General features: G+C 36.5%; 1 protein-coding gene across 4 annotated transcripts in view; it reads right to left on the reverse strand.

Moving 5' to 3' along the window:
* The window catches only part of LOC143244318 (uncharacterized), a 134,312-nt gene that overhangs the window by 106,583 nt on the left and 8,965 nt on the right, over positions 1–18,764 (reverse strand). For all 4 annotated transcript variants that reach the window (XM_076488759.1, XM_076488760.1, XM_076488758.1 and 1 more), the window contains exons 2-3: positions 12,362–12,478; positions 9,415–9,472 (exon numbers count right to left, since the gene is read on the reverse strand). In XM_076488759.1, the coding sequence (XP_076344874.1) occupies positions 9,415–9,472; positions 12,362–12,423 (120 nt within the window). In that variant the 5' untranslated portion in view covers positions 12,424–12,478. The remainder of the gene's footprint in view (positions 1–9,414; positions 9,473–12,361; positions 12,479–18,764) is intronic.

Here is an 18,764-nt window from a genome sequence, read left to right on the forward strand (position 1 = left end):
TGAAGGGCCAGTATGAGTTCCACCAGTGTAAAGTGACAATTACAGGAATAGAGACAATCAGCTTGAAAGGAAAGAGGTGATCGCTCTGCCCAAGTCTTGATCACTACAAAGGTGGAGGAAGAAGCAGAAGTGCTTGATACCCAGCAAAAGCTTTCACCTAGAGTATCTGCAATGCTCCAGGTATCAGCTACTTTTTGGCCATCAGAGAGCAAGATCAAGAGGGGGACAGAATTATATTGCTCACTGACTTTTCAAATCTTGTCCCATATGACTTTGGAACTGGTGGTAGAAGATATGCTGGATGTGAACTTAATACAAGATTCCTTCTGGCTTTGATGTCTTACCCACCGAGCATGTGCACGGGCCTGCTGGAAAGCAGAGGTGCAAGAGTGTGAGATATCTATGAAAAGTATCCCAGGTCCATTTTTGAGCCTTCTGTGCCATGTGTAAGGCAGGATTCCACCACGGATGAAGATATAGTGGAAAACGTGTTGAGGTTTTGGAAATACATTGAGCAGCTGCTTGTATAATACAGTCAGTTACTGCTGCCATAGAGTCATCTACTGATGGCTTACAGACAATGGCAGAATAAAGTTCTGCAAGAACAGTATACGAGAGACAGTTTGTCTGATCCAGCTTCCACTCGGGGCACGTGGGTTGGGTGGCATCAACCACGGCCAGTCTCTCTCAAGATTATAGGAAAATGTTCACTGCCTTGTGGATTATTGTCAACCCTCCATGAAAAATAGGAAAATAATGAAAGGAACAAATTGAGAGATCAATAGCAGTAAAGGACTGACTAGGCACATGGAAATAATTAGAAGAACCAGTACTGAAAAGAGAAAGGTTGTAATCAGAGAGCATACGCTATCAATATCAGCACTTCCCCCAGAGGGGATGATGTCCATTAAAGTCCCCCAGTATTAAAAAGGGAGATGGCAACTGTTTAATGAGAGTATCAAGGTCTGATTGATCATATGTCTCTCCGGGTGAGAGATAGTGTGAACAAACAGTGATGGTATGGCCCAAGGAAACACGGATGACTACGGCCTCCAAGGGTGTGTTGAGTGACAGAGTGGGCACATGTTGATCAACCACCAGTGCCACCCCTCCATGCACTCGCCCATCACACAGCCTGTCATTTCTGTACAAAGAAAACCACCAAAAAATGACTGTATCAGCAGGTTTTAGAAATCTCTCTTGTAAGGAAAGACATACAGGATGGTAGGAAACAATCAGTGCTTTGATGTCATCCAGATTAAAATGTAAACCTTGACAGTTCCATTGTATCAATTTTTATTTTTATTTATGTGTAGGCCAAAAGGGTAGAGAACCCTTCTGTTAATAAACACATCTTTTTTTCTTTACTGTCTTTATTCAAGGGAGGTTTATTGACCTCCATGGTTCCTACCCTAGGTCCATCGGGCAGGTCTTTGCTGTTGGAAAAGGATTCCAGTGACTGAACACATGAACAAATGATTGTTTTGCATCTTGGGATGGGAGAAGAAGATGTACCCAAGGAAATGCCTGTACCTGAAACCAAAGGAAGTGGATCTTGGGGTTTGCTGGAATCTATGTTAGGGACAAAGATGGGCGTTGAAATTGATTCATCAACCTTTTTAACCATGGAGGTCAAAAGACTTTTCATTTGTTTGGAGAATGATTTTTTAGGAGCCACAGTAGCTGTAGAACAAAGTGCAGCAGCATACATCTGAGATGATGTGGTGGACAGCAATTTTCGAGCCTCAGGATAGGTAATGTTACGAATCATTTTCAAACGTTACACCTCTTTTCCTCCGAAACGTTCAGGGAAAGAATGAAAATAGGACAGGCAAGAACCATAGCAATTGACACAATAAGAATCCATTTCACACTCACAGACACCGTGATCCTTGCCACCACAACAAGCACATGTCAAGGAACTACGACATGATGTCTTCGACTGACCGAACTCGAACTGCTGACAATGGAAACATCTGAGAAAGTTTGAAATGTATGGCAATACCCTGAAATTAGAATAACCTGCCTTGATGGTGGCAGGTTGACGTGATGATGTAAATGTCAAAATGAGGACACTGGTTAGCATCACAATTCCATCTTTGCAAGTGGATATATGCCTCACTGCAGAAACTCCTTGGGTGGAGAAACCATGAAGAATATCTGACTTTGGGATGTTCTTCAAATTGCTCTCAACAATAACTCCTTATGATTAATTCAGAGTAACAGGAGGTGTAACCTCAAAACATATATCTCCAATTGCCCTTGAATGCAAGAGGAGTTCACTGTGTTGAGATGTGGATGTTTCTACCAATATATCACCAGATCCAAGCTTCTTTACTGACTTTGGAGAGCCAGCAACTCCCTCTAGTCCCTTTTGAATGAAAAAGGGAGACATTTGTCCTGAAGGTTTGTCTGAGAGAGAATGTCGTATACGAAAATGAGGTACAACAGATGTTACAGCTATTGAATATTGCTGCTCAGAATCTTTGAAGCATGGTCATTTACCTGTGGACTGCTTTTTCACTGTTTTATTTTAGTGTTTTTTTGGAGGATCCAAAAAAAGGAATATTTCAGTGCCCACTGATCTTATCCACCATGGAGCTCTATGAGGGGATGCACTACAATGCCAAACAAGGACACTGCAGCAACACCAGGGTTTTGTGAGCACTATATCCAAATACCAGCATCAGATTCAATGTCCACAACACCTGATGAGAACATCCAACAATGGTACTTGGTTAACTCTAGCCCAAGTGAACCAGCTGATTGACCCAAGGTGGGGGGGGGTCACTCCAAGGCAGCCCATCTACAGGAATTCAAGGCCGAAGTGGTGTGTTTGGGTTGGATCCCTCGACCACCAGGATCCTCTCCTCCCCTTCACGTGTTACCATGCACAGCAAACACGTGGGTGGGTGTTTAAATCCCAAAGGAGGTAAACTGAAAGAACAGAACCTTCCCTGGGAGGTCCCCTCACCACGTACAGGAATCCACACCGAGGGTACTACAAAAGTCATAAGAGTAAAACAAAGGTGGGAATATTGAGCATGGCTTAAACTGCTAGGAGTTTTGAGGTCAACCCCCAAAACAGGTAAACCAGAACCATACAGTTGCTGGTCAAGAGTTTGCACAATGATAAGCAATGGCAAATTGATCTTAAGCCCATGGGGGACAAAATATGCTAACACCATTGTTTAATTAGGAGGCAAATTGTTCAGGTTGGACCCAAATGTCATAAGAGGAAGGAAAAAACAAATATGGTTGAGAAGAAAGTGCTTGTAATAAGTAATGGCATGGTTCATAAAAAATAGGGTCAAGGGATAAAACATTATATACCTGAGGAATAAGATAAAAAAAAAAAGCTGAATTAAATCCTCAAGAAAGGTGCTGGATGGTATGACAAAATAAGGAGGTGGAAAGATTGGATCAAAGTCCTTATCAGCCTGAACAGGATCAACATGTTCAGGAGGAAGTGGAGCAAATTTATCCAGTGTTTTAGCAAGACTATCTTAAACACAATTTAACATTTTTTTCATTTTATTTATACACTGTTATCTCTGTGGAGCAAGAGTTATTTTTCTAAGAATATAAATGTTTAATAATTTGAAAAATATAATTTTTATGTATGATATACAAACATGTCAGACAAAGGCAAAGCAAACACGAGTAAATGTATAATAGAAATGTAACATACGATGATTTTCTAAATAAGGAATTGAATATATAACAGTAAATACATTTCAAGATGGAATTTAGTGAATAGAAACCAATGGCCACTCTTATCTACATTAAAGAGATGTGGTCACAGCAAAGTAAAAAATATTTATATAACTGCATTAAACTAAAGAAAGTCTTATGTAAATGTTGCAACTGTGAATGGAAAAAAACAATGGAAAAATATACAAGTAAAAAGACTGGCATGAAACATCTTGTGCAATTAACCAATTAACATATAGTTTTGGTTTAACTGAAAGATACTGATTTATCAATTAAAAGAAAAAAAAAAACACCCATGCGGTACTTGCTAAGAAATGAAATGAGCATTTCAGTTTCTAGCTTGGAGCAGAAGCTCTTCCACTGAAATTGCCTGGTACCAGACTTGCTGACTAACAGTTCTCTGATTTTCAGAACTACTGTTAGACTCAGAGGATAGCCTTTTTACATTAAGAACTTTGCTGTTTGTTATAATTGCTACCTCTGTCTTGTCAAGCAACATATTAGAATGAATTATGTATAATATACGAGAATACTCTTGTACTAAAATAAAATTCAACTGCAAAATTAGTAAAACTAGTTGAAGAAGTAACAGAGTTATTAAAGGTTAATCTTGAAGAAGTTTTAAATGAGTTAGCAAATCATAACTGTGACCAAATGTATTTCTTTTATTAATCAATTTGCTACTTTGTTTAGTATACTTTCAGTGTTAGTTGGTTGGTTGGTGTTTTATGGCCAGAGCAGACAGACTTAGCTGTGGTGTCAGCAGGTTTGTTCCTGCAAACCAATGTGGCCTGGTATCCACAAGAACTGGATAGAAGTAGATATTGAAAAGAAATGGGCCAGTCAGTTTTGAATATCGGTGAGAACAGGATGAGAACTAACATGAAGCGATTCCAAGGCCACTAGAGAATTAAGCAAGTTGGTATAAATAGTGCAATTTGAGTACTGCTTAAATTCTATGTGATCCAGGCAAGAAAAATGGTGCAGTTCGACACTGAACAAAGGAACTGTAGAGGGGATTTGGTGCACAACCACCGAACTACAAGAAATACAGGCAGATCCAACAGAGTCAACTGATTTCGAAACCATCTATATAAATGGGAATGGAAGGGTGGTTTGAAAATTGTTCAACAAAGAAAAGAATGGTACTTCCAATTGGGAGTATCTGCTTTTCTCAGATGACTCAAAGTAAGGTCACACTTAGGGGTAGTACAATGCCATCCAAAAACAGACCCAATTCATCCAACTGCACCTGGATACAAAGGCCAAAAGACAAAATGGCAGATCATATGTTCTGAACAAGCATTGCCCACCCACAGAGGAAAGAAAATACAACCCCAGGTGGGATGCTGTGGTAGGGATCAAAGTTTTGAAGCATACAGTAAAGACAGTTGCAAATGGCAGAGGTGTAGAGGGAGTTAATGAGACTGTGTACAAACTCTGGACTGGGGAAGTGCAAAAAAGCCCTGTGCGGAGCCAAAACCTCTGATAATGAATGGGGTCCAGCATCTTCAAGGTCAAGGTCCTGGCACAGCCACAGACCACACACCCATAGTCCAGTTTTGATCAAATGAGAACATGATATATCATTAGCATACAACATCGATCTGCTCCTCAAGAAGTTGAAGAGAGGACACGGGGGATGTTCAGTGCCCTTGTACACTTGACTCGTAGCTGCTTGACGTGTGGTATAAAGGTCAGCTTATGGTCAAAGAGAAGCCCCAAGAACTTTGCTTCAAATGTGAAAGTTGTCAGCATAAAGCTTGTTTCCAAAAGTGACACTCAAGACACAATCCTGAGGGACTCCAAGTTTCTGCAGGAAAGAACAGGGAAAGTGTAAAATCCACAAACTTTGAACTGCCTGCCCATTAAAAGATTTTAATAAAAATGGGCAAATGGCCACATAACTCATAAGTGGAGGTCTTGCAAAATGTCATACCTCCATGTAATATCGTAAGCCTTCTCAAGGTCAAAGAATACTGACATAAGACGTTTTTGCATGAGAAAGGCTCCTCTGATTAACGTTTTAAGTCAAGTCGGGTGATTCACAGTTAAGTGATATCATCAGAACCCACACTAGGTGGGCAAGAGGAGATTGATTTGAGGAAAGAAACAAGGCAAACATTAACCACCCTCTCTAAGGTCTTACAGAGACAACTGTCAAAGCAACTGGACAGTAGTTTGAAGGAATCTTGGGGTTCTTCCCAGGCTTAGAAAAAGGTAGAACAACAGACATGTACCATGCATCAGAAAAAACATTCTCCTGCCAGATCTGGTTAAAAACAACCAGAAGAATAGCAAGAAAAACAGGATATAGATGGTGTAGCATTTCATAGTGTATATCATCAGGTCCAACCAACATACTGCTAGACCAATGAATAGCCAGCTTGAGTTCCACCAATGTAAAGGGGCAATTATAGCCATAGAGACGATCAGCCTGAAAGGAAAGAAACGATCGCTCTGTGCGAGTTTTGATGGATAAGAATGTAAATGATGAAGAAGTACTAAATCACCCGGCAAACGTTTTAACCAAGAATATCATCAATGCTCCAGACATCAGCATCTTTCTGGCTATCAGAGAGATAAACTGAAAAAAGGGACAGATTTATACTGCCCACTAACCTTCCAAATCTTGTCCCATGTAACTCCGGAACTGGAGGAAGAAGAGGCATTGGTTGTGATCATGATCCAAGATTCCTTCTGGCTTTGATGTACACATGCTCACTAAATAGCGAGGAGGTTCGAAAGTGTGGGATGTCTACAAAAAGGTAGCCCAGGCCCGTTCTTGAGCCTTCCATGCCATGTGACAGGTAGGATTCCACCACGGATGAGGAAACTGTGGAAAACGTGTCAAGATTTTAGGAATACATTAAGCAGCTGCCTGGATTATACAGTCAGTCATTGCTGCCATGCAGTTGTCTATCGATGGCAGGATCAAGTTCTGCAAAGCTGTGAAAGAGGACCAGTTGGCTTGATCCACCTTCCACTGGGGAATGCAGGTCAGTTGGCACTGACCACAACCAGTCTTGTTCCAAATGATCACAGCCCTGTGGGTTACTGTCAACCCTCCATGAAAAGTGATAGAAGAGTAAAAAGAATCAGACTGAAAAATCAACAGCAGTAAAACAATCATAAAAAATAGCATTGAAGAGAGAAAGGTCATGATCTGAGAGCATATGCTCTACAGAGCAACCCCTGCCATCAATATCAGCACCTCCCCGGAGGGGATTATGTCCATTAAACCCCCCATGATTAAAAAGGGATATGGCAACTGCTCAACAAGAGCATCAAGATTTGATTGATCACAGGTCTCTCCAAGAGACAGGCAGAGAGAACAAACAATAACAGTACAACCCAAGGAAACATGGATGACTATGACCTCCAAGGGTATATCAAGTGGCAAAGACAAGGTGGGCACATGCTGATCAACCAACAGTGCCACCCCTCTATGCACTAGTTCATCACACAGCCTGTCATTCCTATACAAAGAAAACTGCTGAAAGGTGATTGTGTCGGCAGGTTTCAGAAATGTATCCTGTAAGGAAAGACATAGGATGGAAAGAATGAATCAGTGCTTTCATGTCATTCAGATTAGAACATTAAATTTGACAGTTCCACTGTATCAAAGCAGCAAATTTTATTTATCTTCAGGCAAATTGGGTTGAAAGCCCTTCTGTTTTCAACCACATCTTTCTTCTTGATTTGAAGGAGGCCTATTGACCTCCATGGATCCTGTCATGGGTCAACTGGGCAGGTCTCTGTCATTGGAAGAAGATTACATCAACAGAGAGCATGAACGAATGATCATTCTGCCTTGATGGTGGCAGGTGGACATGGTGATGTAAACATAAAAAATTCGGACACTGGTCAGCATCATAATTTAATCTTTGCGAATAGAGATATGCCTAACTGCAGAAACTTCTTGAGTGGAAAAACTAGTGAGGATCTCTGAACTGGGGATGTTCTCTTAACAATAACTCCTTGTGACAAATTCTAAGTAGCATGGGGAGTAACCTCAATGGCCTTCGAATGCAAGAGGTGTTCACTGTGTTTAAGAAGTGGATGATTCCATCAGTATGTCACCAGAATAAAGCTTTTTGACTGATTCAGGAGAGCCAGCAAGTCCCTCTAGTTCCTTGTGAATAATATCAGAAAATGAGGTACAGGTGTTGAAGAAGTTGAAGATTGCTGTTCAGGAAAACCAACAGGTCTTTCTAGTTCCTTCTGAAAAATATCAGAAAATGAGGTACAGGTGTTGAAGAAGTTGAAGATTGCTGTTCAGAATCTTCAAGATATAGTCGTTTACCAATGGTCTGTTTTTGCACCATTATTTTTTTGGTTTAGGGGGATCCATAAAGAAAGAATGTTTCAGTGCCCACTGACCCCACCCACCATAGAAACCCTACAAGAGGATAACAGTGCCAAACAAGGGCACTGCAGCAATGCCAAGATTTCATGAGCACTCTCCCTAAACATCAGCATCAGATACAATGTCTGCAACATCTGTTGAGAACAACCACTGGTGCTTGGTTGATCCTAAACCAACTGACCCTGGGAGGGGGGGGGGCACCCCAAGGCTGTCCATGTACAGGAATTCAAGGCCAAAGTGGTGTTTCAGGTTTGGACCCCTCAACCACTGGGATCCATTCCTTCCTTTCACAGGTCTCCACGCACAACAAATTCGTGGGTGGATGGTTAGATCCCAGAGAAGGGAGGTAAACTGAAAGAATAGAACATTCTCTAGGAGGTCCCCTTACCACATGCGGGAATCCACACCGAGGGGAATTTTGATGTTAATGAATCTTATGGATGATTTAATCAATGAACAGTTGCTTGCTCAAAATGAAAAATTTGATGCTTTTGAAGTACAGCTGTTTCATGATAACTTTGAAGTTGTAGAACTGAAGAATATTTGAACATTTTGAATGAAAGTTTGTATGTTATTTTCACTGTTTATGTATGACTCAAACCTTTATTTCAAACCTAAATCACCTTCAGTTAGTGGTTTGAGCTACAATTGCACAACCTGGATATAAATTATTTGTAATCTGTGTGAAGTTGAACTCAATGAATATGTCTACAAGCCATCTGTTATACTTGATGTAAAGTAAAATGTTAATAATGGATAACTGTTTGATTCACAATGGAGCTCACTTCTTATCAATGTTGTACGTTCACCAGAACTGTTAGCTAGTTGCTTACGTTACTTCAAACTGCAATTTTATAAATGCTTGTAAAAAGTTGAAACTTCTTGTCTTGTTATTTTTAATTTGACAAAGCATTTTAATTTACTGATTCAATTAAGAATTGCTACAACATAAAATATCACAGTGGTTTAAGTTTTGCATAATTTTGCTTAAATGAAACTTAAACTGTTTACTCACTTTTTACAACCACATGCACTAAGAAAGAATTATGTTGTATAGCTCAACACATTACACTTTATTCTTAGACAAACCTTAACAAAACTGCAAGTATCTCCAACTAAATAATGTTGAAAGTGTAATTTTAACAATTTTAGTGAGCCTTGTATAAAATGGATTGCATAAAATGTTTTTTGTTAATCTATCAGTGCAACGAATTGTAGCTTTTGGCAAGTTTGTCCTTGTTAACCTAGCTTTATCTTTATTTCTTTTAGATATTATCATAACCAATTTGGAAGCTCTCAAATAATTTTGTGGACTATTCAAAGTACTTTACCTGATTATTATTATTATTGGTATCACTGAAGGTACACGATTTGATTGATGGAACGGATCTGGAAAAAAAAGTATTATGATATGAAAAACTCTCACATAAACAAAATTGTGTACATTTATTTATCTTTACATTTACTGTTTAAAGAAACTAGAGATGAACAGAATTTGAAAAAATAATTTATTCTGTAATATCTTTGATCAAGAACCAAGATGGGGGATTTTATGAAACTCACTTCCTAAGAAAGTTCAATTAAAGTTATAAAAGTTTAGATTTTGTGTAACCTTAGAACATTTTTCTTTACACAACTTTACCTGTTTACCATCATTATTTTTAAGGAAAAATGTTTTAATTAATTAAAAATTCCACATCAGCAACTTGAACACTACCTTTGCACACTAGAACAAATGGTTAATTTCTATTAATTATTTAAACATATACAGTTAACCTTTAATATTTTCTGAAATACAAGTATTTTTAAATGAAACATTACTAATAGATAACCAACTAAGCACCTTAAATTAGCATCTGATGATCAATGAACTGGTAACAACAGGATGTTTATGAAGTTAAACAATTAACAGACCCATATTCTTGAATTCTTATAAGTTAAAAGTTATATTTAGAAACATTCAATAAAAGAAAAAAAAATTTATCCTATAATGTATGAATTACACACTATCAGTTACAAGTTTTCTTTTCTCATTGCAATGTTATCCACTACTATGCTGTAAATGAGCATAGGACTCACAATTCTTTGTAACGCTTTGCACATCCATTCACTTTGCACTCTGGCCATCTCCATGGTTGCTAAGCTATGCAACTTAAAAGCTGTTGACCCTATCATTGCTATTCAGTTTAAGTGTGATAATACACAAGAGAAGGTGGTCCTTATAGTTTAAATCATTTTTGGAGGTCACATCAGAGGACTTCATGATGCAAAGTTCTTTTATTCTTTAATTATAAAAGAGAAGAAGGTTTATTATTTAAAAAAAAAATATTGTGTTGTGTCCAGCAGTATTAAAGAAGCATGGAAAGGCATCATTCCAGTAGGAAAACAATTTAGTGCCTGAAAAATATACATGTAAAAACGGCTTGTTTGGGTTGAGAAAATTTTTTTACGTAGAGGAGCAAACAACGTTTCGACCTTCTTTGGTCATTGTCAGGTTCACAAAGAAAGAAAGAGGTAACTGACCGGAAGCTGACAACTTGTTTGAAGGGGGTTGTGTAACTGAGTGTTGGAATGTAGAGGGCATGCTTAGATGTTTGATTATATTTATTAATATAGGTATAAAGGTGTTCCTTTGTATTGGTTTATTTTGGGCTTGAGTTGTTGTATAAGTAAGGCTTCTTTAATTTTGCATTTGTTTATGTTTGTTTCTTTATTCAGTATTTGAGTGTTTTCTATGGTTATGTTGGGTTTATTTGACTTGCAGTGTTTGAAAACGTGTGAAGGTGACTTAAGTTCTTTGAATCTGGTTTCCAATTTTCTACTTGTTTCTCCAATATAGAAGTCATGGCAGTCATCACATTGTATTTTATAAATAATGTTGGTGTGGTGTTTGTCAGTGTAGTTTTTACATAGTATAGACCTCAGTTTTATGCCTGGTTTTTGAATAAATTTGTTATTAACTTGAATGTCATACTTTTACTAGTTTTTGTCAAATGTTGGTTATTTTTCTGCTGATGTCGGAAATATATGGTATGCAGCAGTATATGGTTTCGTGATTTTTCATAAAAGATTCTCTCAACCCAAACAAGCCGTTTTTACATATATATTATTCTCTACAAGTGGGTTTTCTCGAAATCACTAAATTAGTGCCTGGGCATTAAATATAGTGAAGAAATTTAAATAGCTTGTTACCAAAAACAATCTGCAGACACTGCAATACATTGCAGCTAGAGTTTAAACTTCCCATGAAATTGCTAGAAGATAATTCACATAGGTCTAGGTCTATAAAAGATTAAATATATCCATTTTAATAACATTTTCTTAAAGCATAAAGACAGGAGGAAGCATCAACTGCACAAAATTGAATAAACAATATCAGGAAAGTCATGAATGGAAGTATGTCTCTAAAGTGGATGAAGCATGTGTCTGCAACAGACTGGGGAAGTTATTATTTCTGTGAAATATTTAAAATATGGTAGAGAACATGTCACAAAGTATTTGTAAGGAATTTATGGTAACAAGTTACAGCTATAATAGTAAGTTGCACATCTAAACATTAAAGGAAATTGCTCAGTTTCACTCTGAGTGCTATCTACTGATATCGTTACACAAATGGTAAAAAACTGTGTACTCTGGATTTCAAATTAGACACAGTTTCATCAACACTGTTAATACTATAGATAATCCCAATTAATAATCAGTATGGTTGCATGTATGTGGAATTTTTTCTACATTTATTAATTACAGATATTTGTAATGTTGTAAAATAACAGATCATACAAGATTTCACATAGTGAAATAATAAAACAGACTAGATTTCATGATTTCCTTCATCTATGTCCCTGTCAACAGAAATTACACATTTTATTACCATTTTTAAAAACTTTTTTTACTCTTCTTAATTTATTTCTTGTTTTTCACAATTTCACAAAAGTACAAAATTCTCTACTGTCAAGTTTTATAAGCAGAAAAGAATTTAAATGTTACTTTTCAAAAAGTATTCAGAACATTCCCACTAACAACACTTTGAATGTTTTCTACATATATATTTCCCAGTTCAAACATTTTAAAAAACTGTGAGAACCTAAGATTTTTTCAACTCCATAAGACTACCCTCTAGCAATATAAACCAATAATGTATACAAATACTTGTAATTAACAAGCTCAATCAAGAAGATTATCTTTGAGTCTTGCAAGTGAAATTGTCTTCTAGAAACACAAAAAACTAAACAGAAAAAAAATTAAAGCAAAAAAGTTATTGGATAAATATTTACTTACCCATTACGAGTAAATTGAGATACAGGAGGTTGAGGTGCTGGACGAGTTGGCATATGGGACATATGTTTTAAAATTATATAAAATATACACGTAACAAGGTTCTTCAGGTAAGGCTATCTGAAAGAAAAATGAAAATGCTCTTCACAATATGGAAATATTTATAATTTTAAAATAGTGTTATGGAACTTGACTTAAAACAAAAATCTAAATTTTATCATTAAATTATAATCTCAAAAAAGCACTTACTTGTGAATGCCCATAATTATCAATAACAGGGACCTAACATGGTAGCCATGGCAGGTTCCATTTTTACCTTTACCTAACATAACTCACTGTCAACATAGGAATTACCATCAAAATCAGGGATGAAAAATATAGTGACAAGCACTTTACCACAGTAATAACTCAGTCATTTCAACTAGCAAGTCAGTGCAACTGGTGCTATCCTGATGAATACCAAATCCACAAGAAAATAAACAGCTGAGAGAGACATTCTAAATGCTACCTCATCAATACTGTACCAGACAAGGGTTATGAAATGCATCATTAGATTTTTACTATGTAACAAAGGATTTCTGTCTTTAAATCATGAAGGTTTGCAAGAGAAATTCATTCAGTTAATCAAATTATAACAATGTGAAAATAAAATTACAAGACAATACTGGTAAGCCCCAAATTACAATAGGAACTATATCCTTCAAAAGTGACATGAAAAGATGTTACCAGTAATGACAACACACTTGGTAAGTTCCACATGCCAGTTGGGAAAACGCAATTCAAATGAATATGTAAGCTGACAAAAAATATCAACAGGTTGCAAATTTGATTTAATACTGTATGTAAAACAACAACAGCCCCACAAACCTTAATTTTTACAGTTTTAGATTTAGAATTAATTTCAAATGGGTAAGTGTAAAAAAAGTAGGAACTAAAGAACTGCGATTACAGTGTAAGAAGATAAGTTTTCTAGAATACGAAAATATGAAAATGGGACAAAAATCCTCCAATCAGGTCCAAAATGTCAGGCCAGAGAGTGAATAAAATGGTGGACTTTACGAGATGTGATATAGCCTGCAAGCATTTACCTTCAAAGAAGATACAAGCAATGAATTGACATATCAATCAAGTATAAAGGACCAGAAATCCCTAACACAAGTGGTGTCCATTGGTAATAGTAAATTAATGTGATAGCCCTAAATGATGCTGTGCATGTCAAGTTGCACCTGACTACTCAAATAGGGTACACAAGAACAGAAAGAAGAACCTTCCTAAGCCATCCAAGTCTTTGAAAGAAATAAGTAGATGAGTAACAAGACCAAGGAAGATCTATGGAACAAAGTATAGGAGGCATCCAATGCAATAACCACAAGAATGAGAAGGAAACAGGTTTTGAGAAAGAAATGGTATAATGAGCAAGTGGTAAATGGTTCAAATGGAGCATGGATAAGAGCACTTAGAACCATAATAAGGTTCTAGATTGGCAAAAAAATCACACAATGAGATGATTAAACAAGAAATGGAACAAAGTGAAAAGAACAGAAAAGGAAAAGATGGAACCACAGTAAAAAAAAGGTGGTAGACAAGACCCCTTGAAAGTCTACTGTGAAAGAAATGGACAATTCCTTGATCAAATGACCAAATAAAGAAGGTCAAAATGTAGGCAACAGCAGTATAGTGTGGTAGGAGAGACTGTTGGAGAGAGAAGTGGTGAAAAACATGCCACATTCACTGATAGAAAGTAGAAAGGCAACAGGAATTGGATAAAAAGGTTATAAAGCAAAATCTGACCAGCAAACAGGGACCAGACAAATCCCACATGTTAAGACAGAAAAGTGAAAGATGTATTAGGTTGTAGCAATAGTGACTGTGATTAAGGCAGAGAAAGAGGTTCCTTGGATGTCAGTCAGTAAGATCCAAGTGTTATGGAACAAAGTAAAAAAACATGGAAGGAGGAAGATGATGTACATACAAAAAAAAAAGAAGCTAATCTTGGCAGAGGTACCAGGGACCAGAACAAGAAAAATGTAATACTAAGAAGAATGGCAAAAGCATTGATAATTGTGTCCAAATGGAAACAGTTCAAACAAAAGACCAGAGAATAAAATAACTCCTCCATAGGAGGAATGCCTTCCAATAAAGAGAGATGATCTGCAAAGTTCAAAACCCCTGGGACATTACAGGCAGTTAAACAAACCCAATATGAGTGAGTCAAAAAGAGAAAGTCCAACATGCAAAAGTAAAGGTCTCTGGAGTAAGTTTCACCCTGAAGATTAACATGAGAAAAAACAATAGAATTATCAAAGTAGATCATAACCATATGATCCACAAGCTGAATTAAGAAACAGGAACATTTCCAATGGGTAGTTCCAGAACACTGATGTATAAAGTATGCTCTACACAAAACCCAACCTGATGGCCTGGGTTGTCTGGAAATGCACCCCAAACTGTAAAGACTACATTTGAATAGGGTGGCAGTGAAATGTCAAACATAGCATTGGTACAATCCAACCTCTGAACAGATCCTTAAAAAGACATGGTGGCAGCATAACAATAGAGGAGAGAAGATCATGAGAAATGTTCCACTGGTTGTCTAAAAGCCATTGAAGAAATCTCAGGTAAGCTCAACCTAAAGGGACAAGATGTTTGAAAGATGCAAGAATTCCCAAGAAATAGAATCTCTTGCACAGCAAGTATAGGAGAAAGTCAAGGGGGATAGACAATATCTATCCTACAAATGAATGAGGAAAGTTGAGCCTGATCGAGGTGAGAATTGAAAAAGAGTTCAAGATGGACCAAATATGAAGTAGTAAGAAACAGCTTAGAATATTTGAACAACCAATCGATATTAACAGGTTCTTAGGGGAAGGGTAATGTAGTAAAGACAGAAGTCTCCAAAGAAAAGGCAAGGAGGAGCCAGTTATTCATGTTATAATGGAAATGAGGTTCAGGTCAATGGATGTAGCAAGCAAATACTTGCATGACTCAGGTGAATACACAAGAAACTCAAGTAATGCCAAAGGAAAGAGGTCAAGACTGTTAAGTCTGAACCAAGCAGATAAATAGAAAAACAAAAAAAACTTCAGAAGGATAGAGCAATCAGGATATGTAGAAAGGCAATCAAGACATCAACCTCAGTCATCCTTTATTCAGGGGAAATGAGCCAACAGAGAGAGAAACCTCACCATCTTGAACTAAGGAACCAACAAAAAGTGGATGAAAGAAATGTTGATGATAGGAAGCCACTTTCCAGTCTATTACAACAAAAAGACAAGAACAGAACATTGAAGAGAGTAAAAGGACCATCTCAGTGGCTCTCGTCCAAAAAATCTGATACTGCAGCCTCAAGATAGAGAAGATGCTGAAGATTCAAAGGAAGAGAAAAAAAAATAGGAAAACAAAACAGAGTAAGAAGAGACTAAAAAGCAAAGAGAAAACTCATGGGTGAGAACTTAAATTACATACTTGTAAGCTGTAACTGGAATTCAGAGGTCTGCAAACAGGATTTGAACAAAATGGGTACAAAGGGAGGTAGTCACCAACAGGATGTTTGACAAATAGGAAAGAAGGCAGTAAGTGACGAATAGAGAGATAAATAAAAAAGTATATAAAGGCTGAGAAATGGGCATGGATTCATAAGTTTGGAAAAGACAAGAAAGTAGAAAGAAAAAGAATAACTCGTATAGTGCAGCTTTGGTCCCAGTTTTCATGGTAGTAGGAACAAACCTAAAGACTTAAGAGCAAAGAAAAGGAGCCAGATGGAAGTCACAGAGAAAAGAATGAGGAGGACAAACAGCAGAGAAAAGAATATGACATTTCAGAATATCTCAATGAGAGTAACCAAGTAAGAAGGAACAAAGACAACAATGAAACCTTGGCCAAGGTATTGAAAAGTACCAATAAAACTATCAAGATAATGACAGAGCATAAGGAAAGGAGATGGATAGGAAGACAAAGATAACAAAATATGTCAGCCCTCTCACATGTAAAAGGGATTCAAAGAATGGAAAAAATTGAATGTCCATAATGCATGGCAGATGAATTTTGTAGTGGAGGAGGATAAAGCATTAGCGTGTGTGAACAAAGCTATTCCAAAATTATGTCATCATGAACATATGTGAGGAAAAGGAGGAAACCCCAAATATTCCCCAGCATAAAAGACAAGGAATGAGGAGAATACAAAAATAAGTAGAAGAGAAAGTAAAGAACACCATGAGAAATAAAGCTATGAAAAGATTTGTAGAAGAAGCATTGTCTTCTACAACTAAAGAGAAGTCTAGTGCAAACCCAGAAGGTAGAAAGAGCCAATTAAAATCATCCTTGTAGTCAGGTTCAGAAAAAAGGAAATTAATTCACTTCTGACATAGTGACAGTGAGATGATGCAATTAAGGTATTAATGAACCCATAACACACTGAACAATGGCAGTAGTATCCATCATAATCAATGAACTTCCAGTAGCCACAAACAAAGTAGGGAGAACAATGGCAGTATCATCAGAACCTTGGGAGGAGGTAGTAGCTACCATCACTTGAACCTTTTGCTGCTGAAGTAATTCTACAGATAAATTTCCTTTTCTTATGCAGTATATGAAAGGTGATGTAATTTGAAATCACATTTGAAATGTAAAATGAAATGAATGAAAGTTAGCACTAGAATAAAGGCAGCACAAATCTCACTAAAATGAACAAACTTGTGACAGTACCAAGAAAAGGAATAAAATTAATTTTGAGTGCAAATGTTTATGGGAATCTAGCACTCATGGAGTTTGTATCACCCTCTTGTTGGTGGAAGGCCATTATCATGTGATGATTACATAATGCACAAGCAAAGTTCACATTAAACCACATCTAAGACAAAAGATACCTCAAGGCTAGCAACATGTACAAAATCTGTGCGAATAGGTGTTCTACAGTTCCAAATAATAGTACAGGGTGGAAAATGGAGGGGTTTTTTTTCCCCCTTTGTATTTCATGTCGCATGATCTTTTGGATGACTGGCTATCAAAAGACAAAAGAGAAAAAAATATGCACTTTTGTTTTTAATTCATCCTTTACTGGTAATAAAATAAACATACTGTAACGTTAATTTTATTAACCACCTAAGCAAACTGGCTAATTAGGAACTGTTAACCTGCCAATTTCCCTTACGTTCAATGGAAACACCTCTACTTTGAGTTTCAAATAGACCAAAGCCTATATGCTTCTTTATGACAAGGAATTCTCATACATGAATTTTTGTGTGTGCATACCACACAGCATATAAAATGCAGGCACGATTGCTGATCAGGATATGACACACCTAGGGTAAGAGGCAAACATACAATAAACAATTATGAGAAAAAAAGAAGCTGGAGACAGAAGTATGAGTATCTTTAGACTCTTAAGATTTATCTACCTTTAAACTAAAGTGAAAAATAAAATAATAAAAAGATTACAACTGTACAAATATCTTCCTGAAGACAATAAGTATGCCAAGATTTTAAAATTCTCCAACATTTCAAAAAGTTCAACTGGATAAAATAATGTAGTACATGTAGTATATCCAATGCTGCCTATTTGATCAGATTAACTGAACCTGCATAAACACAACAAAACATACAATTGTACAACAAAAGAAAGTAATCAATACCATAAGTCACTTCTTTCCCTTTAGTACTTTAATTATTTCAGCATAAAACTAGTGTACAAAAATATTTATATAATTTTCTGTATATTTTCCACATTATTCAAACTGAAGTCAGTGGTATGAAAGCTTAAACTTACGCACACTTTTTACAACTGTTCCTATACTCAACTGAACTTAAGTACAAGTTTAAGCTTTATTTCTCAAGACTTTATTTAATGTGTATATTTTGTAAAACATTATTAATTACTATACCTTAGGCTCAGTTCTGAAATGTATGCTCAGCTTCAAATAGATTGAGACAGATGGTTATTCAGAATTAATTTAGCTGCTTCAAAGGATGTTTCTTAATTAACAACAAATAGTTTTGAAACAAAATAACATATTAATGATGATATACATTAACCCTTTCATTATGGTCTTGGTGTAATACGTACGAGTTTGTGTACACATTTGCCCATGTCAAATATTTGCACTACAACTTGACACATGTATCTTCACAAAATTCAATAGACTTTTAGTAAAGATTACAATTGTTCTTGTACACACAAAAAAAAATCAGATTTTTTTAATGAAACATTTTTAATAAATATTTGTTTGTGAAAATATTGAGACTGTTTCATTACTAGTCAGAGTACAGGGTGATTTCATGTTATGATTAAAAAAGCCATTCTTCACCCAAAATCTCAAATATTATTTGCTTAATCTCTAAAACCTCCTAAATACATTTTAAACACTTGTTTATTTTCAGTAAGACTATATTTTATGTTACTTTCTATACA

Source organism: Tachypleus tridentatus, chromosome 2 (assembly GCF_004210375.1).
Source record: "Tachypleus tridentatus isolate NWPU-2018 chromosome 2, ASM421037v1, whole genome shotgun sequence".
Taxonomy (NCBI): Eukaryota; Metazoa; Arthropoda; class Merostomata; order Xiphosura; family Limulidae; genus Tachypleus; species Tachypleus tridentatus.